Source organism: Amphibalanus amphitrite, unplaced genomic scaffold, assembly GCF_019059575.1.
Source record: "Amphibalanus amphitrite isolate SeventyFive unplaced genomic scaffold, NRLGWU_Aamphi_draft 000535F_arrow, whole genome shotgun sequence".
Classification (NCBI taxonomy): Eukaryota; Metazoa; Arthropoda; class Thecostraca; order Balanomorpha; family Balanidae; genus Amphibalanus; species Amphibalanus amphitrite.
Genome location: NW_024882029.1, coordinates 319,292 through 344,040, shown reverse-complemented (window position 1 = coordinate 344,040; position 24,749 = coordinate 319,292). Strand labels below are relative to the sequence as shown.

The 24,749-nt window shown below is 55.0% G+C and overlaps 1 protein-coding gene across 1 annotated transcript in view; it reads right to left on the bottom strand.

The window, feature by feature from the left end:
• Nucleotides 1-24,749, bottom strand: part of LOC122393451 (splicing factor 3B subunit 3-like) — a 90,702-nt gene that overhangs the window by 20,537 nt on the left and 45,416 nt on the right. Inside the window, exon 16 of the mRNA XM_043389471.1 lies at nt 13,751-13,956. Coding sequence (XP_043245406.1) covers nt 13,751-13,956 — 206 coding nt within the window. The remainder of the gene's footprint in view (nt 1-13,750; nt 13,957-24,749) is intronic.

The window sequence follows — 24,749 nt, the reverse complement described above, 5'->3', positions numbered from 1 at the left end:
GCGCTACTCCCCTTACTGGCCGAAGTCACAGCCGCCGCAAAGCCGGGGCCAGATGACCCCGGTTAAGCAGCAGCTCTGACCACGGTCAGCCCCCTGCGGGGTGGTTAAAAAGAGCAAAGAAGGGTAAAATGCAAAGAAGGGTAAAATACTCCAAGCGTATCGTAAAAGACAGCTGACTAGGCGTAAGGACTAGATTAGAATAGACGTATGGACTAGTTGGTTTGGTATCAGATCGAGTAGATTACTTGGAATTTGATTGAACGGATAAAGGAAAAGATGTTGCCAGATAAAACCCAGGGTGACTCGTCACCCAGCAAGTGGCGGACGGTGATATCCGGAGCGATGCGGCCCAGGTAGCGAGTCCGGTCCGGTTCCAAGCGTCGACAAGATAAAAGCACGTGGGCGACGGTGAGAGGCACGGCGCACCCGCCGCAAACGGGCTGCTCATCTCCGCGGAGAAGGTGGCCATGCGTCGCATACGTATGACCGATGCGGAGCCTGCATAAAATCACTTCGTTTGACCTGTTGTCTTGCGAGCAAGACCTCCAATGCTCCAGAGTCGGCTTCACCTCTCGGAGCTTCCTGCCTCCACTTGTTGTTGTTTATTGGGGCTTAAGGGCGCGCCGACTACAAGGTCATTTTGCGCCCATAACTATATACAAGTAAAACAAGTGTGTCACGAGAAAACCGACGTAATAAAAGGCTTAAAAAAGCCTAAAAGCTGGTTAAAAAGAGCAAAGAAGGGTAAAATACTCCAAGCGTATCGTAAAAGACAGCTGACTAGGCGTAAGGACTAGATTAGAATAGACGTATGGACTAGTTGGTTTGGTATCAGATCGAGTAGATTACTTGGAATTTGATTGAACGGATAAAGGAAAAGATGTTGCCAGATAAAACCCAGGGTGACTCGTCACCCAGCAAGTGGCGGACGGTGATATCCGGAGCGATGCGGCCCAGGTAGCGAGTCCGGTCCGGTTCCAAGCGTCGACAAGATAAAAGCACGTGGGCGACGGTGAGAGGCACGGCGCACCCGCCGCAAACGGGCTGCTCATCTCCGCGGAGAAGGTGGCCATGCGTCGCATACGTATGACCGATGCGGAGCCTGCATAAAATCACTTCGTTTGACCTGTTGTCTTGCGAGCAAGACCTCCAATGCTCCAGAGTCGGCTTCACCTCTCGGAGCTTCCTGCCTCCACGCAGGCGCCACTCTGCCTGCCACTCCGTTAGAATAAAAGATCGTACAGCAGGGTAAAAATCACGCGCCGGCAATGGCAACCGACGAGTGCAGGGTGCTGCAGCAGCACGCCTTGCAGCCGCGTCTGCCAGCTCATTGCCATGAACGCCAACGTGACTGGGAATCCAGCAGAACTGAACAGATTTACCCGATTGTTCTACTGACTGAAGCCGAGCTAAAATGTCTTGAACGATCGGGTCGGCTGGATTGAAACTCCGCAGGGCCAACAGGCTGCTTAGGGAGTCCGATAAAATCAAGTAAAAAGGTCCGTCCGATACCTCAATAAAACACAAAGCCTTCTCGATGGCAACAAGTTCCGATGAAAACACCGAGGCGAAAGATGGCAACGAAAATGAACGGGTATCGTCGCCAGCGACGAAAGAACAGCCCGCTCCCTCAGGTGTTTTAGAGCCGTCTGTGAATACAGGAATAAAACCATCGTAAGAGGCAAGGTGTTCCAAGGCTCGGACTCGTGCCTCTGCAGGCAGCAACTTGCCCTTTGGAACTGCAGAAAGCGAAAGATCCACCTGTGGACTGACACTTTTCCACGGTGGAGGGGGCGCAGCCCAGGTACGACGAACGTTACGCAATGCTATGTCAGCTATTGAAAACAGTTCTTTCATGCGCACTCCGAACGAGGGTCGTAACCTTCCGTTACATCGGGTGGCATGCCGTGAAAAAACGTATGGGTACGTCGGGTGCATAGGAAATTGGCGCAGTTTCAGCGCGTACCGCATACCCAACATCTGACGGCGGAGTGAAAGTGGCGGTTCATGCGCCTCAGCAAGAATGCTGCTCCTGGGCGAGGTGCGGAATGCTCCGGTGGCTACTCGGAGTGCTGCATGATGGACTGTATCCAGGACCCTCTTGCTAGATTCACTCGCTGAATCGTAGACAAAAGAAGCGTAATCTAGCTTCGATCGTACAATAGATCGATATAGAAGAAGAAGGGTCCTGCGGTCCGCACCATAAGATGTGCGGGCGACACATTTTAAAACGTTCAGGGATTTAAAACATCGTTCCCGAAGCGTTCTAAAATGTTCTTTATACGTTAAACGACTGTCAAAAAAGATCCCAAGAAACTTCGCCACCGGACGAGTAGGAATCACCTGTCCATAGAGCTGGATTCCCAAGGGAAGGTCGCCGCAGCGGCGGCGGCAAAAGTGCATAGCGACGGTCTTCGTTGTTGAAAAACGAAGACCGTTGTCACGACTCCATCTCTCCAACCGCGTCACTGCAAGCTGCAGCTGTCTGGCCATATGCCGAGCGCTTGAAGCGGCAAACCAAATGGCAAAATCATCCACGAAGAGCGATCTACCGATCGAGACCGGCAGATCATCAGCGATGTCATTAATCGCCACTGCAAAGAGAGCCACACTAAGCACCCCGCCCTGGGGAACTCCGTTCTCTTGAGTAAAACTGCTCGAAAGACTACTGCCAACTCGGACTTTGAACCGACGACCCGATAAAAAGTTCTTAATAAAGAGGCCCATCCGGCCGCGTATGCCGTACTTGTGTACTTTGGAAAGTATTCTGTGTCGTAACACTGTATCATAGGCCGCCTCAATATCAAAGAACAGTGCTCCAAGGTGTTTCTTTTCAGTAAAGCAGGTGCGTATCTCGGTGTCGAGGGCTAAAATGTGGTCAACAGGGCTGCGGTGCTTTCTAAAACCGCACTGGGCGTTTGTAAAAACACCGTGATGTTCCAAAAACCAGCTAAGACGCACATTGACCATCTTCTCCATCAGCTTTGAAAGCGATGATGTGAGAGAGATGGGCCGATAGTGGAGAGGGTCATGTCCCGACTTGCCAGCCTTCAAAATAGGAATGATAGTGGCTTCCCGCCAGGTCTCGGGGAAAGTGCCAGTCTCCCAAAGCGAATTGAAAGTTGCTAGCAGCGCCTCGAGGGCAACTGCTGGGAGATGACGGAGCATGTCGTTGTGGACAGCATCCGGACCTTCTGAGACGCTGCGCAACGAGCTGATGGCAGACGTGAGCTCAGCCATAGAGAAAGGCTCATTGTACATCGAATTTTCAGCTGTGCTGAAGTCCACGGCGGCTGGTGCAGGTCGTGAGGACGGCTCTCCTCGGCAGCGCTGATAGAGTGCACGGCCTATCGTCTCTGCGACGTGTAAAGGGTGGGATATGTCCGTGTTGTTCACTCTTAAAACCGGAAGCGGAACAGAACTGAACCGGCCTTCAATGCGCTTCATGCGTGCCCATATCTGGGTCGTAGGAGTAAAACGGTTTAAGGAACTCACGTACGTGCGCCATGAAACAGCCTTTGCCTCTTTTAAAACGCGACGGGCAAAAGCCCGCGCTTTCTTAAAAGCGATGAGGTTCTCAGTAGTACTACTCCGGTCAAACTTTCTAAAAGCGCGCTTCCTGGCACGAATCGCATCTCCGCATTCCTTGGTCCACCACGGGACCGGAGGACGACGAGGCTGACTCGACGTCTTGGGTATGCACCCGTTTGCGGAGTCAATGAGTAAACATGTAAAATCATCTGTAGACATCACAGAGGCGTCGGCTCTGGATAAAACCGTGGCCTCTACGGCGGCCTGGAATTCGCCCCAGTCGGCCTTCCGAACATTCCACCTAGGTGGACGGTTGCCTGACACTGGGGACTCCTGGTGCTCCAGCCACACTGGGAAGTGGTCGCTCCCGAGTGGGTCGTCATGGACGGACCAGGTAAGAAGCTGAGCTAGCCGCGGACTGACTAAGCTCAGGTCCAGAGCCGATGTTTGACCGGAGGGTGTTGTAAAATGGGTGCGCTGTCCTGTATTTAAAATACACAGCGCCTCATCGCGGATAAAAGATTCTAAAAGTCGACCACGAGTGCCAGTCGTGTCGCATCCCCACGCCAGGCTATGGGCATTAAAATCGCCGACTACCAGGACCGGAGGTGGAAGCTCATCGACAAGCCGATGCAGCTCAACCACCGGGAGCGCTATACCTGGTGGTAGGTATAAAGAGCACACTGTCAGTTCCCGGTGGTTGAAATCAACTCTGGCGGCCACCGCCTGCAGGGGAGTCTGCAGCGGCACCTGGCGAGCAGGTACGCTGTGGTGAACCGCCAGAAGCACACCTCCATGGGCAATGGTAGGGGTGTCCAGGTCTCTTCTAAAAACAGAGTAGCCCTTGATGGCAAAGGTAACGTTTGGCGCTAGCTTGGTCTCCTGGAGACCTAAAACAAGGGGTGTGCGCCAACGGATAAGAGACTGTAGGTCCTGGTAGTTGGCCCGGAGGCCTCTACAGTTCCACTGTAGAATAAAAGGCGTGGTTAAAAAGGCGCAAAAAGGGCGCGTATAACATGAGGCAAAGGCGCACACAGATACCTGACTGACCACAAAAAAGGTAAAAAGCACCGAGAGAAATGCACCTGGTAAAAAAGCGCAATAGCGCGAAAAAGATAAAAGGATAAAAGAGGAAATGACTAGACTGAAAGACTAGACTAGGTCCTCTAACTCCGAGGAGGCGCTCCCCCCGTAGCGGATACGGGGGTGCCCTGAGCCCTCTCGGTGAAGCCTCCCTTCAGCAGAGGCAGATCGGGCATGGCTCGGGCCCGGCTGGGGCCTTTTCGACCGGGGGGCGTCGCCCTCCGAAGGTGACCAGCTCGGGGGCGTCTGCCGCTTGGCGAGGCGCCCTGGAGCCGCGGAGGGCTGTTGCCGCCCCGACGGGGATGTCGAGGCGGCGGCCTGTGTCCTCGACACAGGCGTCTCTGGCAGCGGCGGTGGTGGCCGCCGCTGCGGAGGTGGAGGAGGCGGCGGGGGACCCATGATGGGCCGAGTCCCCGCCTCAGGTGTCTCCGGGGTGTCAGCGGCGACAGCCGCATTGGCACTCCCGGAGGCGGAGTCGGCAGACGAGGCTTCCTTAGCCTCGAGGGCCTTCTGGACGAGGCGAGCCCTCCTCGCCTCACGTGCCCTTCTCTCCTCCTCCCCCCGCCGCAGAGCCTCCTGCACCGCCGTAGACGGTCGGGGGCGGGGCGGGGTGGGTGGCGCCTTACCCTGCGCCGGGGGGCGCCGACCACCCTGTCGGCGCTGGACGACGGTCCAATCGTCTCCATTACCGTTCGCGGCTGGAGCGGGACTGGGTGGACCCCACACTGACTCTTGAGCAGCCTGCTCTGTGTTGCTCGGCGGCGCACGAGGCGCCGTGTTGTCCGCTGAGTCACCAGTGGCTACGACGGTGAGGCCGAATCGTTTGAGAAGCTGCACGAGCTGTGCTACGCTCATCTGGGAGGCATCGGTAGAGTTTGTGACTCTCACCTTCTGGGCATACGAGGTCTTCGGGTGACTCTGGTTGTACACCTCCCGGGCCTCTTTGAAAGACAGATTTCTGGTAGCCTTGATGGTCATGATCTCTTTCTCCTTGACGTATGCAGGGCAAGACCTATCATACGCGGAGTGCGGCGTCTGCCCCTCTCCGCAGTTGACGCATCGGGGGGTCTCCGAGTCACAGGTTTCGTCAGTGTGGTCCTGCGAAGCACACTTGGAGCACGTGGGTCTTCCTCGGCAGTTGTCCTTTGTGTGGCCGAAACGTTGGCAGCGGAAGCAGCGCATGGGCGCTGGGACGAAAGGCCGCACGCGAACCTTCACGTAGCCCACGCGAATCTCACTCGGCAAGTCGGTAGAGTCAAATGTCAGAATGATGTTGTTGGTCGAGACCGTGCCTCTCTTCGTCATGATGCGGCGAGCCGCTGTCACGCCGAAATCGGCGAGCCCGTCCGCAATATCCTCGTCGCTCACTCCCCTCAAATCGAAACAGTTAATGACCCCTCGTGAGGAGTTCTTAGAACGGTGGGGCTCCACTGTAAGCGGGATGGAAACGAGCCTCCGGCCGGATGCCCGTCCCTCGGAGAACACGAAGCGAGTAGCGTCCAATGCTTTCGCCGCCTCCTCGCTTTTCCTGAACTCGACCTCCAGCGCGCCATCACGCACCCGGTCACAACGAACTATCGAACCGAACCGGTCGCAGCCATCCTTCCGCTGGAAGGGCGACAGAGAGCTCAGCTCCCTGTCTGCGCTCCGGAAGATGAGGATCTTAGGAGATCGTGGACCTTTTTCAAGCACCGTTCGCCTGTCGGCCGAGGCCAACGGGCGAGGATCGGCCGAGGCCGAAGGATTGGTAAGAGTGGGGGAAGGGGGGTTGGTCGAATTATCCATGGAGTGTGCTTGGTCTCCGCCAGCTCGGCCGCCGACGCTCCGCAACGGCGCCGCTACAAGGCCTGGGACGGCCGAGCTGACTGTACGGGACTTGGCGGCACCTTCCGCGGGGGAGAGAGAGACTCACCACCCCCCACGGTCGGATACCGCCTCCTCCCTTGACGCCTAGCCGAGTCACCGCCAGGGGCAGCGACAGATCAGTCCCACCGACGGAGGACGAGCACAAGTGCCCGAACCCCGCCGGCGACACCTCTCAGACACCACCCCCGGCGGCGTCACGACTGGGAAAGGCTCCTCAAGTGCGGCGCCCCACTGAGTGTCCCGCCCTTACAGAACTCAGGGCCAAAGAGGCGTGTTGCCCAGCCACCGCGACTGGCTCCGCACGGTGGGGGGCTCAACCTCCAGGATCCCGTTGTCCTGGGGTACGGGTCGGCTCGCCTAGCCTAGTAAAACCGGCTGGTACCCGAGGGGACGCCACTCCCCTTACACTAGCCCAACTCGGCTGTGTTCCTGCGGGTGCAAAAACAACGAAAAAGGTAGGAAAAGAATCAGAAAGCTGTGATCGAAAGAAACGCGGACATCCGGTGAAAAGCAAAGCAAAAGCAAACAGAGACCGCTCAAGAGAAACAAAACCACGAAAACCAAGAAAAGTCGGGCCGTACCATCTGTCCAACCAGCGATCAAAGCAAGTCGCAAGCAAGCATGGGTCAAGCTGGGGCCGAGGGGGCGCTACTCCCCTTGCTGGCCGAGGCCAAGGCCGCCGCGGGGCAAAGGCCCAAGGGACCCAGTCCGACAGCGACCCCGGCCACTGCCAACCCCCTGCGGGGCCAATCCTGCAGACAATCCATCCAGTAAGCAAGGCAAGTCCAGGTCAAAACGCGCGTCAAGCTGGGGCCGAGGGGGCGCTACTCCCCTTACTGGCCGAAGTCACAGCCGCCGCACAGCCGGAGCCAGATGACCCCGGCTAAGCAGCAGCTCTGACCACGGTCAGCCCCCTGCGGGCTTCCTGCCTCCACGCAGGCGCCACTCTGCCTGCCACTCCGTTAGAATAAAAGATCGTACAGCAGGGTAAAAATCACGCGCCGGCAATGGCAACCGACGAGTGCAGGGTGCTGCAGCAGCACGCCTTGCAGCCGCGTCTGCCAGCTCATTGCCATGAACGCCAACGTGACTGGGAATCCAGCAGAACTGAACAGATTTACCCGATTGTTCTACTGACTGAAGCCGAGCTAAAATGTCTTGAACGATCGGGTCGGCTGGATTAAAACTCCGTAGGGCCAACAGGCTGCTTAGGGAGTCCGATAAAATCAAGTAAAAAGGTCCGTCCGATACCTCAATAAAACACAAAGCCTTCTCGATGGCAACAAGTTCCGATGAAAACACCGAGGCGAAAGATGGCAACGAAAATGAACGGGTATCGTCGCCAGCGACGAAAGAACAGCCCGCTCCCTCAGGTGTTTTAGAGCCGTCTGTGAATACAGGAATAAAACCATCGTAAGAGGCAAGGTGTTCCAAGGCTCGGACTCGTGCCTCTGCAGGCAGCAACTTGCCCTTTGGAACTGCAGAAAGCGAAAGATCCACCTGTGGACTGACACTTTTCCACGGTGGAGGGGGCGCAGCCCAGGTACGACGAACGTTACGCAATGCTATGTCAGCTATTGAAAACAGTTCTTTCATGCGCACTCCGAACGAGGGTCGTAACCTTCCGTTACATCGGGTGGCATGCCGTGAAAAAACGTATGGGTACGTCGGGTGCATAGGAAATTGGCGCAGTTTCAGCGCGTACCGCATACCCAACATCTGACGGCGGAGTGAAAGTGGCGGTTCATGCGCCTCAGCAAGAATGCTGCTCCTGGGCGAGGTGCGGAATGCTCCGGTGGCTACTCGGAGTGCTGCATGATGGACTGTATCCAGGACCCTCTTGCTAGATTCACTCGCTGAATCGTAGACAAAAGAAGCGTAATCTAGCTTCGATCGTACAATAGATCGATATAGAAGAAGAAGGGTCCTGCGGTCCGCACCATAAGATGTGCGGGCGACACATTTTAAAACGTTCAGGGATTTAAAACATCGTTCCCGAAGCGTTCTAAAATGTTCTTTATACGTTAAACGACTGTCAAAAAAGATCCCAAGAAACTTCGCCACCGGACGAGTAGGAATCATCTGTCCATAGAGCTGGATTCCCAAGGGAAGGTCGCCGCAGCGGCGGCGGCAAAAGTGCATAGCGACGGTCTTCGTTGTTGAAAAACGAAGACCGTTGTCTCGACTCCATCTCTCCAACCGCGTCACTGCAAGCTGCAGCTGTCTGGCCATATGCCGAGCGCTTGAAGCGGCAAACCAAATGGCAAAATCATCCACGAAGAGCCATCTACCGATCGAGACCGGCAGATCATCAGCGATGTCATTGATCGCCACTGCAAAGAGCGCCACACTAAGCACCCCGCCCTGGGGAACTCCGTTATCTTGGGTAAAACTGCTCGAAAGACTACTGCCAACTCGGACTTTGAACCGACGACCCGATAAAAAGTTCTTAATAAAGAGGCCCATCCGGCCGCGTATGCCGTACTTGTGTACTTTGGAAAGTATTCTGTGTCGTAACACTGTATCATAGGCCGCCTCAATATCAAAGAACAGTGCTCCAAGGTGCTTCTTTTCAGTAAAACAGGTGCGTATCTCGGTGTCGAGGGCTAAAATGTGGTCAACAGGGCTGCGGTGCTTTCTAAAGCCGCACTGGGCGTTTGTAAAAACACCGTGATGTTCCAAAAACCAGCTAAGACGCACATTGACCATCTTCTCCATCAGCTTTGAAAGCGATGATGTGAGAGAGATGGGCCGATAGTGGAGAGGGTCATGTCCCGACTTGCCAGCCTTCAAGATAGGAATGATAGTGGCTTCCCGCCAGGTCTCAGGGAAAGTGCTAGTCTCCCAAAGCGAATTGAAAGTTGCTAGCAGCGCCTCGAGGGCAACTGCTGGGAGATGACGGAGCATGTCGTTGTGGACAGCATCCGGACCTTCTGAGACGCTGCGCAACGAGCTGATGGCAGACGTGAGCTCAGCCATAGAGAAAGGCTCATTGTACATCAAATTTTCAGCTGTGCTGAAGTCCACGGCGGCTGGTGCAGGTCGTGAGGACGGCTCTCCTCGGCAGCGCTGATAGAGTGCACGGCCTATCGTCTCTGCGACGTCTAAAGGGTGGGATATGTCCGTGTTGTTCACTCTTAAAACCGGAAGCGGAACAGAGCTGAACCGGCCTTCAATGCGCTTCATGCGTGCCCATATCTGGGTCGTAGGAGTAAAACGGTTTAAGGAACTCACGTACGTGCGCCATGAAACAGCCTTTGCCTCTTTTAAAACGCGACGGGCAAAAGCCCGCGCTTTCTTAAAAGCGATGAGGTTCTCAGTAGTACTACTCCGGTCAAACTTTCTAAAAGCGCGCTTCCTGGCACGAATCGCATCTCCGCATTCCTTGGTCCACCACGGGACCGGAGGACGACGAGGCTGACTCGACGTCTTGGGTATGCACCCGTTTGCGGAGTCAATGAGTAAACATGTAAAATCCTCTGTAGACATCACAGAGGGGTCGGCTCTGGATAAAACCGTGGCCTCTACGGCGGCCTGGAATTCGCCCCAGTCGGCCTTCCGAACATTCCACCTAGGTGGACGGTTGCCTGACACTGGGGACTCCTGGTGCTCCAGCCACACTGGGAAGTGGTCGCTCCCGAGTGGGTCGTCATGGACGGACCAGGTAAAAAGCTGAGCTAGCCGCGGACTGACTAAGCTCAGGTCCAGAGCCGATGTTTGACCGGAGGGTGTTGTAAAATGGGTGCGCTGTCCTGTATTTAAAATACACAGCGCCTCATCGCGGATAAAAGATTCTAAAAGTCGACCACGAGTGCCAGTCGTGTCGCATCCCCACGCCAGGCTATGGGCATTAAAATCGCCGACTACCAGGACCGGAGGTGGAAGCTCATCGACAAGTCGATGCAGCTCAACCACCGGGAGCGCTATACCTGGTGGTAGGTATAAAGAGCACACTGTCAGTTCCCGGTGGTTGAAATCAACTCTGGCGGCCACCGCCTGCAGAGGAGTCTGCAGCGGCACCTGGCGAGCAGGTACGCTGTGGTGAACCGCCAGAAGCACACCTCCATGGGCAATGGTAGGGGTGTCCAGGTCTCTTCTAAAAACAGAGTAGCCCTTGATGGCAAAGGTAACGTTTGGCGCTAGCTTGGTCTCCTGGAGACCTAAAACAAGGGGTGTGCGCCAACGGATAAGAGACTGTAGGTCCTGGTAGTTGGCCCGGAGGCCTCTACAGTTCCACTGTAGAATAAAAGGCGTGGTTAAAAAGGCGCAAAAAGGGCGCGTATAACATGAGGCAAAGGCGCACACAGATACCTGACTGACCACAAAAAAGGTAAAAAGCACCGAGAGAAATGCACCTGGTAAAAAAGCGCAATAGCGCGAAAAAGATAAAAGGATAAAAGAGGAAATGACTAGACTGAAAGACTAGACTAGGTCCTCTAACTCCGAGGAGGCGCTCCCCCCGTAGCGGATACGGGGGTGCCCTGAGCCCTCTCGGTGAAGCCTCCCTTCAGCAGAGGCAGATCGGGCATGGCTCGGGCCCGGCTGGGGCCTTTTCGACCGGGGGGCGTCGCCCTCCGAAGGTGACCAGCTCGGGGGCGTCTGCCGCTTGGCGAGGCGCCCTGGAGCCGCGGAGGGCTGTTGCCGCCCCGACGGGGATGTCGAGGCGGCGGCCTGTGTCCTCGACACAGGCGTCTCTGGCAGCGGCGGTGGTGGCCGCCGCTGCGGAGGTGGAGGAGGCGGCGGGGGACCCATGATGGGCCGAGTCCCCGCCTCAGGTGTCTCCGGGGTGTCAGCGGCGACAGCCGCATTGGCACTCCCGGAGGCGGAGTCGGCAGACGAGGCTTCCTTAGCCTCGAGGGCCTTCTGGACGAGGCGAGCCCTCCTCGCCTCACGTGCCCTTCTCTCCTCCTCCCCCCGCCGCAGAGCCTCCTGCACCGCCGTAGACGGTCGGGGGCGGGGCGGGGTGGGTGGCGCCTTACCCTGCGCCGGGGGGCGCCAACCACCCTGTCGGCGCTGGACGACGATCCAATCGTCTCCATTACCGTTCGCGGCTGGAGCGGGACTGGGTGGACCCCACACTGACTCTTGAGCAGCCTGCTCTGTGTTGCTCGGCGGCGCACGAGGCGCCGTGGTGTCCGCTGAGTCACCAGTGGCTACGACGGTGAGGCCGAATCGTTTGAGAAGCTGCACGAGCTGTGCTACGCTCATCTGGGAGGCATCGGTAGAGTTTGTGACTCTCACCTTCTGGGCATACGAGGTCTTCGGGTGACTCTGGTTGTACACCTCCCGGGCCTCTTTGAAAGACAGATTTCTGGTAGCCTTGATGGTCATGATCTCTTTCTCCTTGACGTATGCAGGGCAAGACCTATCATACGCGGAGTGCGGCGTCTGCCCCTCTCCGCAGTTGACGCATCGGGGGGTCTCCGAGTCACAGGTTTCGTCAGTGTGGTCCTGCGAAGCACACTTGGAGCACGTGGGTCTTCCTCGGCAGTTGTCCTTTGTGTGGCCGAAACGTTGGCAGCGGAAGCAGCGCATGGGCGCTGGGACGAAAGGCCGCACGCGAACCTTCACGTAGCCCACGCGAATCTCACTCGGCAAGTCGGTAGAGTCAAATGTCAGAATGATGTTGTTGGTCGAGACCGTGCCTCTCTTCGTCATGATGCGGCGAGCCGCTGTCACGCCGAAATCGGCGAGCCCGTCCGCAATATCCTCGTCGCTCACTCCCCTCAAATCGAAACAGTTAATGACCCCTCGTGAGGAGTTCTTAGAACGGTGGGGCTCCACTGTAAGCGGGATGGAAACGAGCCTCCGGCCGGATGCCCGTCCCTCGGAGAACACGAAGCGAGTAGCGTCCAATGCTTTCGCCGCCTCCTCGCTTTTCCTGAACTCGACCTCCAGCGCGCCATCACGCATCCGGTCACAACGAACTATCGAACCAAACCGGTCGCAGCCATCCTTCCGCTGGAAGGGCGACAGAGAGCTCAGCTCCCTGTCTGCGCTCCGGAAGATGAGGATCTTAGGAGATCGTGGACCTTTTTCAAGCACCGTTCGCCTGTCGGCCGAGGCCAACGGGCGAGGATCGGCCGAGGCCGAAGGATTGGTAAGAGTGGGGGAAGGGGGGTTGGTCGAGTTATCCATGGAGTGTGCTTGGTCTCCGCCAGCTCGGCCGCCGACGCTCCGCAACGGCGCCGCTACAAGGCCTGGGACGGCCGAGCTGACTGTACGGGACTTGGCGGCACCTTCCGCGGGGGAGAGAGAGACTCACCACCCCCCACGGTCGGATACCGCCTCCTCCCTTGACGCCTAGCCGAGTCACCGCCAGGGGCAGCGACAGATCAGTCCCACCGACGGAGGACGAGCACAAGTGCCCGAACCCCGCCGGCGACACCTCTCAGACACCACCCCCGGCGGCGTCACGACTGGGAATGGCTCCTCAAGTGCGGCGCCCCACTGAGTGTCCCGCCCTTACAGAACTCAGGGCCAAAGAGGCGTGTTGCCCAGCCACCGCGACTGGCTCCGCACGGTGGGGGGCTCAACCTCCAGGATCCCGTTGTCCTGGGGTACGGGTCGGCTCGCCTAGCCTAGTAAAACCGGCTGGTACCCGAGGGGACGCCACTCCCCTTACACTAGCCCAACTCGGCTGTGTTCCTGCGGGTGCAAAAACAACGAAAAAGGTAGGAAAAGAATCAGAAAGCTGTGATCGAAAGAAACGCGGACATCCGGTGAAAAGCAAAGCAAAAGCAAACAGAGACCGCTCAAGAGAAACAAAACCACGAAAACCAAGAAAAGTCGGGCCGTACCATCTGTCCAACCAGCGATCAAAGCAAGTCGCAAGCAAGCATGGGTCAAGCTGGGGCCGAGGGGGCGCTACTCCCCTTGCTGGCCGAGGCCAAGGCCGCCGCGGGGCAAAGGCCCAAGGAACCCAGTCCGACAGCGACCCCGGCCACTGCCAACCCCCTGCGGGGCCAATCCTGCAGACAATCCATCCAGTAAGCAAGGCAAGTCCAGGTCAAAACGCGCGTCAAGCTGGGGCCGAGGGGGCGCTACTCCCCTTACTGGCCGAAGTCACAGCCGCCGCACAGCCGGAGCCAGATGACCCCGGCTAAGCAGCAGCTCTGACCACGGTCAGCCCCCTGCGGGGCTGTCTGTCTGTCTGTCTGTCTGTCTGTCTGTCTGTCTGTCTGTCTGTTCGCCCGTCTGTTCGCCCGTCTGTCTGTCTGTCTGTCTGTCTGTCTGTCTGTCTGTCTGTCTGTCAGCTGTCTGTACCCACCTGAGAGCCGCCTCGTTCTGTTCCAGCCGCACCAGATGCGTGGTCCGGCCGTCGGCGGGGTCCATCACCCGGATCACGGACGCCCACATGCCGGGCCCGGCCTTGGGCGCGCCGAACATGGTCTCGGGCAGGTTCTCTGAGAGGAAGGCCTGCGCCATCTCCTCAGCGAGTTCGGCCTCCTCCTCACCGGCGGCCTCCTTCATCTCCTGCCGGGCCGGCACCGAGAGCACGTCACACACTGACAAATACACAGACACATAGATACACAGGCGTGCAATGCAGTGATGATTGTGAGGGGCTGGCTGTACAGAGCCGGTCGTATATCGGAGGTACATGACCCAAATGCCCATCAACTGAGCGGCACGCCAAGCGAGGCTTCGAGCCGGACGTAGTGTGGGGTTAAGCGCTGCTCCACGCATGATAGGAACTGCAGCCTATCAGAGCGAAGTGTGACAATCGTCCTGTGGTGTCGATACCTGACTGGAGATGGGTTAACCACGATATAGCTTCCGATATAGATATAGGCGAAGGATGCGAAAATGGCAGAGCTAGAACGTTACTCGCACGTTCACAGGCAGCAGCGACCAGCAAATACAGTCACAGATCAGTTGCTACTGACATTGTTGAGACTTTGGTCGGAGCGGCGGCTGCCGGCGCGAAAGTTACACTTGGTGGTGCAGTACGGGGTATACCGGGCTGTGTTGTTTCGCAATAAATGTGCAAAATGACTCTGGAATCTGCGGCCAAACGCCGCAGAGACCACAGCAAAGTCTGCGAACACGTGTAAACCAGAACATCATCGATAATATGTTAATGCAACAGAAACTTGAAGACCCGGAAGAAGAACTCAAAATGGCGCATGGTAGTTGACAGACACGTATGAATGTCATTACTAACCTGCCTGCGTACCCCATACCGCACATTGACGATGCTTTGAAGGCGCTCGCTGGCTCCTCTTACTTTTGTGTGCTAGATATGAACAACCTTTCATAAAGGTGTGCCGAGAGTGTTTTGCCCCACGGACGGGAAACGCACGCATATGTGCGCGTGCGGCGCTAACCTTCAGGAGCAGAGGGAGGGGGAGCGAAGTGCAGCCAGGGGCCTTCAGACCGAGGCAGGAACGACTGTGTTGGAGACCAATGTCATGATGGGGTGGCTGCCGGGATGGCTGCGGCGCCTGAGGTTGGGGCGCGTCCAGATTCCAGGCTGCGGTGCCAGGGCGCCGGAGACGGCTCCCTTGGGTGTGACGAGGTTGTCTTTTGTTGTGTTGTAGTTGAGTTAGTTTATGCTAGTTTATGCTACCTATTTTGTTTGGTGTTTGTTGGTTGTGTGCCATTTTCCGGTTAGGGGGAGGTGTTAATTTCCTTCTATCTGGTTCAAGGTACTCAAGCTTCGGGCAAAAGGCTTCCACCTCGCTTTCATGGTATATCGTGGGACAGCTGCGAAGACGACCCTGCAAACCATGCTGTTCGGAGACGAGACTCTAGAAAGCCAGCTCCTTGTTAATGCTGGCAATGGAAGGAGGAGTGCGGACAACGCTCGTTGGCTGCCTTGACGCCGAGTCTGTCCAAAGCTGGCCCGAGTGTTGTACTTTGTGCGGTACGGGGTATGCCGAGCTGTGTTGTTTCGCAAGAAATGTGCAAAATGACTCTGGAATCTGCGGCCGCGGCAAACACCGCAGAGACCACAACAAAGTCTACAAACAAATGTAAACCAGAACATCATCGATAATATGTTAATGCAACAGAAACTTGAAGACCCGGAAGAAGAACTCAAAACGGCGCATGGCAGTTGACAGAGACGCATGAATGTCATTACGTGCAGTCATCACGTGCAGTCCGGCGTGGTGGCGAAAGTCCGCCTGGACCCGATGAAAGTGTCAGCTATCATATGTAAGTTGTAGGTAGACTGCACATTAATATCAGGTTATTATTAATATAGAATGTCATTATACCACGCAATATCATTTAGAAGCCCATGTTGTTTTTATTTTTGTGATTATTTTTCATAAACGTGAGTTTTGGAACTGTAGGTGTTGCAATCTTTCTCAAATTTTAATGTCTAGCACGAACAGAAATATTAAGATGCAGAATCTTAGATAAAAAATGACTAAAAATTATACGGATTTCTTTTCTTCAAATCATCTCACTGTTATGAAAATACGGTTGTTGATTTTTTATTTTGTAAAGTTTTCAATCGTAAGATCAATGATTGAGACTCATTTGGCCCTTATTTTTTTCAGCGTTTTGCTCCTCGAAGCTGAAACTACAAGAATCTGATATCAGAAAAATCATCACCGCTAAGTGCAACGATGAAGCGAAGCGTGCCCGCAAGAAGCGTGGGGAATAGGCGCCGGGGAACGCTGGTAGTGCGGAGGAACGTTGAATAAACGTTAATTGTTAATTGACATGCTGGGAGTGCTATTTATAAATTGGATAGGACGAAATGTCATACAGACCACGGAAACGACAGCTATTGTTGTTTATTGGGGCTTTAGGGCGCGCCGACTGCGAAGGTCATTTTGCGCCCATAACGTCACTCTAATAAACCAAGTGTTTCAAAACAAGAGACCTTCTATATACCAAGGCTAAGAAAGTAAAAGACTTGATAAAAACGGCAAGGTAAGATAGAACAACGCAAGAGCGTCGTAACAATCAACTGACTAGACAAGTAGACTAGAGAGGAATTGGGTCAGGTTGAGTAAATCACCTGGAAGTTGACCGAACGGATAAAGGAAAAAATATTGCCGGATAAAACCCAGGGTGACTCGTCACCCAGTAGGTGGCGGATAGTGGTACCAGGAGCAATACAGCCCAGGTAGCGTGTCCGGTTCCGTTCAAAGAGTGGGCAAGATAAAAGAACGTGAGCGACGGTTAGAGGCACGGAACACCTGTTGCACAAAGGCTGCTCACCTCCTGAAAGGAGATAGCTGTGCGTCGCGTATGTGTGACCAATACGGAGTCTGCAGAGGACCACTTCCTGGAAACGATTGCCTTGCAGGCAAGACTGCCAAGGCTCTAGAGTTGGTTTCAACTCTCTCAGCTTGTTCCTTACACACAAATCCCACTCTGCCTGCCACTTTGAAAGCATGAAGGGTCGCACCAGCGGATAAAAATCCCGGGCAGGCAGAGGCAAGCGCCGAGTGCAGGGTGCTGCGGCGGCGCGTCTGGCAGCAGCATCAGCAAGCTCATTGCCTTCAATGCCGACGTGACTGGGAATCCAGCAGAAACGGACTGATTTTCCAGATTGCTCCACCGACGTAAGCCGAGTTAAAATGTCCCGCACGATGGGGTCAACTGAGTTAAAAGTACGTAAGGCCAATAAGCTGCTAAGAGAATCAGATAAAATCAAGTAAAAGGGACTGCCAGAAACCTCGATGAAACACAAAGCCTTCTCTATAGCGACTAGCTCTGAAGAAAACACCGAGGCGGAAGGTGGCAGAGAAAACGAGCGGGTGTCACGACCAGCGACAAAAGAGCAGCCCGCTCCCTCGGTTGTCTTCGAGCCGTCTGTATAAACCGTGATAAAACCATCATAAACGGCAATGTGCTCTAAGGCTCTGGCTCGCGCCTCAGCAGGCAACAAGTTGTCCTTCTTAACAGTCGATAGTGAGAGGTCCACTTGCGGATTGGCGTTTTTCCAGGGTGGAGGGGGCGTGTCCCAGGTACGCCGAACGCCACGCAAGGATATGTTAGCAGCTGAAAAAAGACCTCCCATGCGTTCTCCAAACGACGGTCGTACCCTCCCGTCAGATCGAGTAGCGTGACGTGAAAAGACGTACGGGTACGTCGGATGCGTTGGGTATTGGCGAAGTTTCAAAGTGTAACGCATCCCCAGCATCTGGCGACGAAGAGCTAGAGGTGGCTCATTCGTTTCAGCCAGAAGACTACTCTTTGGAGAAGTGCGGAAAGCCCCGGTGGCAACGCGGAGCGCAGCGTGATGTACTGCGTCCAGGGACTTCTTGCTGGACTCGCTTGCAGAATCATAAACAAAACACGCGTAGTCCAGCTTCGATCGGATGATCGACCGGTACAAGAGGAGCAGAGTTTTGCGATCCGCACCGTATGATGTGCGGGCAACACACTTTAAAACGTTCAGGGATTTAAAACATCGTTCCCGAAGCGTTCTAAAATGTTCTTTATACGTCAAACGTCCGTCAAACGTCATACCAAGAAACTTCGCCACCGGCTGCGTGGGGATCGTCTGTCCGTACAGACGGATACCCAATGTAGGGTCGGCGCAGCGGCGGCGACAGAAATGCATGGCAACAGTCTTCCTCGTTGAAAAACGGAGACCATTGTCGCGGCTCCATCTCTCAAGCCGTCTGACTGCAAGCTGCAGTTGTCTGGCCATGTGCCGAGCGCTGGAAGCGGCGAACCAGATGGCAAAATCGTCAACAAAAAGCGATCTGCCGATAGAGACCGGGAGATCATCGGCGATATCGTTAATCGCCACTGCGAATAACGCCACACTAAGCACCCCTCCCTGAGGGACTCCATTCTCTTGGATAAAACTGCTAGACAACTGGTTACCGACTCGGACTTTAAACCGACGACCCGATAAAAAGTTCTCGATAAAGAGGCCCATCCGGCCGCGTATGCCGTACTTATATACTTTGAAAAGTATGCTGTGTCGTAAGACTGTATCATAGGCCGCCTCAATATCAAAGAACAGTGCTCCAAGGTGCTTCCTTTCAGTAAAACAGGTGCGTATCTCGGTGTCAAGGGCTAAAATGTGGTCAACAGGGCTGCGGTGCTTTCTAAAACCGCACTGGGCGTTTGTAAAAACACCATGATGTTCCAGAAACCAGCTAAAACGCACATTGACCATCTTCTCCATCAGCTTTGATAGCGATGATGTGAGAGAGATGGGCCGATAATGGAGAGGGTCATGTCCCGACTTGCCAGCCTTCAAGATAGGAATGATAGTGGCTTCCCGCCAGGTCTCAGGGAAAGTGCCAGTCTCCCAAAGCGAATTGAAGGTTGCTAGCAGCGCCTCGAGGGCAACTGCTGGGAGATGACGGAGCATGTCGTTGTGGACAGCATCCGGACCTTCTGAGACGCTGCGCAACGAGCTGATGGCAGACGTGAGCTCAGCCATAGAGAAAGGCTCGTTGTACACCAAATTTTCAGCTGTGCTGAAGTCCACGGCGGCTGGTGCAGGTCGTGAGGACGGCTCTCCTCGGCAGCGCTGATAGAGTGCACGACCTATCGTCTCTGCGACGTCTGAAGGGTGAGATATGTCCGTGTTGTTCACTCTTAAAACCGGAAGCGGAACAGAGCTGAACCGGCCTTCAATGCGCTTCATGCGTGCCCATATTTGGGTCGTAGGAGTAAAACGGTTTAAGGAACTTACATAAGTGCGCCATGAAACAGCCTTTGCCTCCTTTAAAACGCGTCGGGCAAAAGCCCGCGCTCTCTTAAAAGCGATGAGGTTCTCAGTAGTACTACTCCGGTCAAACTTTCTAAAAGCGCGTTTCCTGGCACGAATCGCATCTCCGCATTCCTTGGTCCACCACGGGACCGGAGGACGACGAGGCTGACTCGACGTCTTGGGTATGCACCCGTTTGCGGAGTCATTGAGTAAACATGTAAAATCCTCTGTAGACATCACAGAGGCGTCGGCTCTGGCTAAAACAGAGGCCTCTACAGCGGCCTGGAATTCGCCCCAGTCGGCTTTCCGAACATTCCACCTAGGTGGACGGTTGCCCGACACTGGGGACTCCTGGTGCTCCAGCCACACTGGGAAGTGGTCGCTCCCGAGTGGGTCGTCATGGACGGACCAGGTAAAAAGCTGAGCTAGCCGCGGACTGACTAAGCTCAGGTCCAGAGCCGATGTTTGACCGGAGGGTGCTGTAAAATGGGTGCGCTGTCCTGTATTTAAAATACACAGCGCCTCATCGCGGATAAAAGATTCTAAAAGTCGACCACGAGTGCCAGTCGTGTCGCATCCCCACGCCAGGCTATGGGCATTAAAATCGCCGACTACCAGGACCGGAGGTGGAAGCTCATCGACAAGTCGATGAAGCTCAACCACCGGGAGCACTATACCTGGTGGAAGGTATAAGGAGCACACAGTCAGTTCCCGGTGGTTGAAATCAACTCTGGCGGCCACCGCCTGCAGGGGAGTCTGCAGCGGCACCTGGCGCGCAGGTACGCTGTGGTGAACCGCCAGAAGCACACCTCCATGGGCAATGGTAGGGGTGTCCAGGTCTCTCCTAAAAACAGAGTAGCCCTTGATGGCAAGGGTGACATTTGGCGCAAGCTTGGTCTCCTGGAGACCTAAAACAAGGGGTGTGCGCCAACGGATAAGAGACTGTAGGTCCTGGTAGTTGGCCCGGAGGCCTCTACAGTTCCACTGTAGAATAAAAGGCGTGGTTAAAAAGGCGCAAAAAGGGCGCGTATAACATGAGGCAAAGGCGCACGCAGATACCTGACTGACCACAAAAAAGGTAAAAAACACCGAGAGAAATGCACCTGGTAAAAAAGCGCAATAGCGCGAAAAAGATAAAAGGATAAAAGAGGAAATGACTAGACTGAAAGACTAGACTAGGTCCTCTAACTCCGAGGAGGCGCTCCCCCCGTAACGGATGCGGGGGTGCCCCGAGCCCTCTCGGTGAAGCCTCCCTTCAGCGGAGGCAGATCGGGCGTGGCTCGAGCCCTGCTGGGTTGTTGTTTGTTGATTGAGGCTTTAGGGCGCGCCGACTGCTAAGGTCATTTTGCGCCCATAACGTCGTACTAATAAAACAAGTGTGCCACAAGAAAGAACCTTCTAGATACTAAGACTAGAAAGTAAGACTCGATATAAAATAGCAAGGTAAGATAAAACAGCGCAAAGGTGTCGTCCTAGACAACTGACTAGATGAAAGGACTAGAGAGGGCTAGTTGGATTGGGGTCAGGTCGAGTATATCACTTGGAAGTTGATCGAACGGATAAAAGAAAAGATGTTGCCGGATAAAACCCAGGGTGACTCGTCACCGCTTTTTCGCCCGAGGGGCGTCACCCTCCGAGGGCGACCAGCTCGGGGGCGTCTGCCGCTTGGCGAGGCGCCCTGGAGCCGCGGAGGACTGTTGCCGCCCCGACGGGGATGTCGAGGCGGCGGCCTGTGTCCTCGACACAGGCGTCTCTGGCAGCGGCGGTGGTGGCCGCCGCTGCGGAGGTGGAGGAGGCGGCGGGGGACCCATGATGGGCCGAGTCCCCGCCTCAGGTGTCTCCGGGGTGTCAGCGGCGGCGGCCGCGTTGGCACTCCCGGAGGCGGAGTCGGCAGACGAGGCTTCTTTGGCCTCGAGGGCCTTCTGGACGAGGCGAGCCCTCCTCTTTGTTTGTTTGTTGATTGGGGCTTTAGGGCGCGCCGACTGCTAAGGTCATTTTGCGCCCATAACGTCGTACTAATAAAACAAGTGTGCCACAAGAAAGAACCTTCTAGATACTAAGACTAGAAAGTAAGACTCGATATAAAATAGCAAGGTAAGATAAAACAGCGCAAAGGTGTCGTCCTAGACAACTGACTAGATGAAAGGACTAGAGAGGGCTAGTTGGATTGGGGTCAGGTCGAGTAAATCACTTGGAAGTTGATCGAACGGATAAAAGAAAAGATGCTGCCGGATAAAACCCAGGGTGACTCGTCACCCAGTAAGCGGCGGATAGTGGTACCCGGAGCGATGCGCCCGAGGTAGCGTGTCCGGTTCGGTTCAGCGAGAGGACAAGATAAAAGCACGTGAGAGACAGTGAGAGGCACGGTACACCTGCGACAGGTGGGCTGCTCTTCTCCGCGGAGGAGATGACCATGCGTGGCATACGTATGGCCGATGCGCAGCCTACATAAGACGACTTCGTTATGTCTGTTACTTTGCATGGATGACGACCAAGGCTCGAGAGTTGGCTTGATATCTCTCAGCTTACTGCTCGCGCGCGAGTCCCACTCTGCTTGCCACTGCGAGAGCATGGAAGATCGTACGACGGGATAGTAATCCCGGGCAGGCAGAGGAAATCGCCGAGTGTAGGGCGCTGCGGCGGCGCGTCTCGCGGCGGCGTCAGCAAGCTCGTTGCCTTGGATTCCAACATGACTGGGAATCCAGCAAAACCGGATAGTTTTTCCGGACTGTTCCACCGAAGTTAGCCGAGTTAAAATGTCCTGAATGATCGGGTCGTCAGGATTAAACCGTCGTAAAGCCAACAGACTGCTTAGTGAGTCTGATAAAATCAAATAGAAAAAACCGTCGGACACCTCAATAAAACACAGAGCCTTTTCGATGGCGACTAGCTCTGAGGAAAACACCGAGGCGCTGGGTGGAAGGGAAAACGAGCGGGTGTCCCGACCAGCGACAAAAGAGCAACCCGCTCCCTCGGATGTTTTTGAGCCGTCTGTGTAGACTGAAATAAAACCATCATACGAGGCTATATGCTCCAAGGCTCTGGTTTGTGCTTCATAGGACAGCAGGCTATCCTTTTTTACTTCGGAAAGCGAGAGGTCTACCTGCGGCGGGGCGTTTCTCCAGGGTGGAGAAGGCGTTCCCCAGATACGCCGAACGCCGCGCAAGTCTATATTCGATGTAGAGAATAAACCTCTCATGCGTGCTCCGAATGGATGACTCGTCCCATTACCAGATGAAGCAATGTGACGCGAAAAGACGTACGGGTACGTCGGATGCGTCGGGAATTGACGTAGTTTAAGAGCATAACGCATCCCCAGCGTCTGGCGGCGGAGAGAAAGTGGCGGCTCGTGCGCCTCAGCAAGAATGCTACTCCTGGGCGAGGTGCGGAATGCTCCGGTGGCTATTCGGAGTGCTGCATGATGGACTGTATCCAAGACCTTCTTGCTGGATTCACTCGCTGAATCATAGACAAAGGAAGCGTAATCCAGCTTCGATCGTATAATCGATCGATAGAGAAGAAGAAGGGTCCTGCGGTCCGCACCATAAGATGTGCGGGCGACACATTTTAAAACGTTCAGGGATTTAAAACATCGTTCCCGAAGCGTTCTAAAATGTTCTCTATACGTCAAACGACTGTCAAAAAAGATTCCAAGAAACTTCGCCACCGGCCGAGTAGGAATCACCTGTCCATGGAGCTTGATTCCCAAGGCTAAGTCGTCACAGCGGCGGCGGCAAAAGTGCATAGCGACGGTCTTCGTTGTTGAAAAACGAAGGCCGTTGTCGTCGCTCCACCTCTCCAGACGGGTTACAGCGAGCTGCAACTGTCTGGCAACGTGACGGGCGGTCGTAGCTGAAAACCAGATTGCGAAATCATCGACAAATAGTGATTTGCCGATAGATGGTGCGAGATTGTCGCCAATGTCATTGATCGCCACAGCGAACAGCGCCACACTGAGCACTCCGCCCTGAGGAACTCCGTTCTCCTGAATAAAACTGCTCGAAAGACGGCTGCCAACACGGACTTTGAACCGACGACCCGATAAAAAGTTCTTGATAAAGAGACCCATTCGGCCACGTATGCCGTACTTATGTACTTTGGAAAGTATTCTGTGTCGTAACACTGTATCATAGGCCGCCTCAATATCAAAGAACAGTGCTCCAAGGTGCTTCTTTTCAGTAAAACAGGTGCGTATCTCGGTGTCGAGGGCTAAAATGTGGTCAACAGGGCTGCGGTGCTTTCTAAAACCGCACTGGGCGTTTGTAAAAACACCGTGATGTTCCAGAAACCAGCTAAGACGCACATTGACCATCTTCTCCATCAGCTTTGAAAGCGATGATGTGAGAGAGATGGGCCGATAGTGGAGAGGGTCATGTCCCGACTTGCCAGCCTTCAAGATAGGAATGATAGTGGCTTCCCGCCAGGTCTCAGGGAAAGTGCCAGTCTCCCACAGCGAATTGAAAGTTGCTAGCAGCGCCTCGAGGGCAACTGCCGGGAGATGACGGAGCATGTCGTTGTGGACAGCATCCGGACCTTCTGAGACGCTGCGCAACGAGCTGATGGCAGACGTGAGTTCAGCCATAGAGAAAGGCTCGTTGTACACCAAATTTTCAGCTGTGCTGAAGTCCACGGCGGCTGGTGCAGGTCGTGAGGACGGCTCTCCTCGGCAGCGCTGATAGAGTGCACGGCCTATCGTCTCTGCGACGTCTGAAGGGTGAGATATGTCCGTGTTGTTCACTCTTAAAACCGGAAGCGGAACAGAGCTGAACCGGCCTTCAATGCGCTTCATGCGTGCCCATATTTGGGTCGTAGGAGTAAAACGGTTTAAGGAACTTACGTAAGTGCGCCATGAAACAGCCTTTGCCTCCTTTAAAACGCGTCGGGCAAAAGCCCGCGCTCTCTTAAAAGCGATGAGGTTCTCAGTAGTACTACTCCGGTCAAACTTTTTAAAAGCGCGCTTCCTGGCACGAATCGCATCTCCGCATTCCTTGGTCCACCACGGGACCGGAGGACGACGAGGCTGACTCGACGTCTTGGGTATGCACCCGTTTGCGGAGTCAATGAGTAAACATGTAAAATCCTCTGTAGACATCACAGAGGGGTCGGCTCTGGATAAAACAGAGGCCTCTACAGCGGCCTGGAATTCGCCCCAGTCGGCTTTCCGAACATTCCACCTAGGTGGTCGGTTGCCTGACACTGGGGACTCCTGGTGCTCCAGCCACACTGGGAAGTGGTCGCTCCCGAGTGGGTCGTCATGGACGGACCAGGTAAAAAGCTGAGCTAACCGTGGACTGACTAAGCTCAGGTCCAGAGCCGATGTTTGACCGGAGGGTGTTGTAAAATGGGTGCGCTGTCCTGTATTTAAAATACACAGCGCCTCATCGCGGATAAAAGATTCTAAGAGTCGACCACGAGTGCCAGTCGTGTCGCATCCCCACGCCAGGCTATGGGCATTAAAATCGCCGACTACCAGGACCGGAGGTGGAAGCTCATCGACGAGTCGATGCAGCTCAGCCACCGGGAGCGCTATACCTGGTGGAAGGTATAAAGAGCATACAGTTAGTTCCCGGTGGTTGAAATCAACTCTGGCGGCCACCGCCTGCAGGGGAGTCTGCAGCGGCACCTG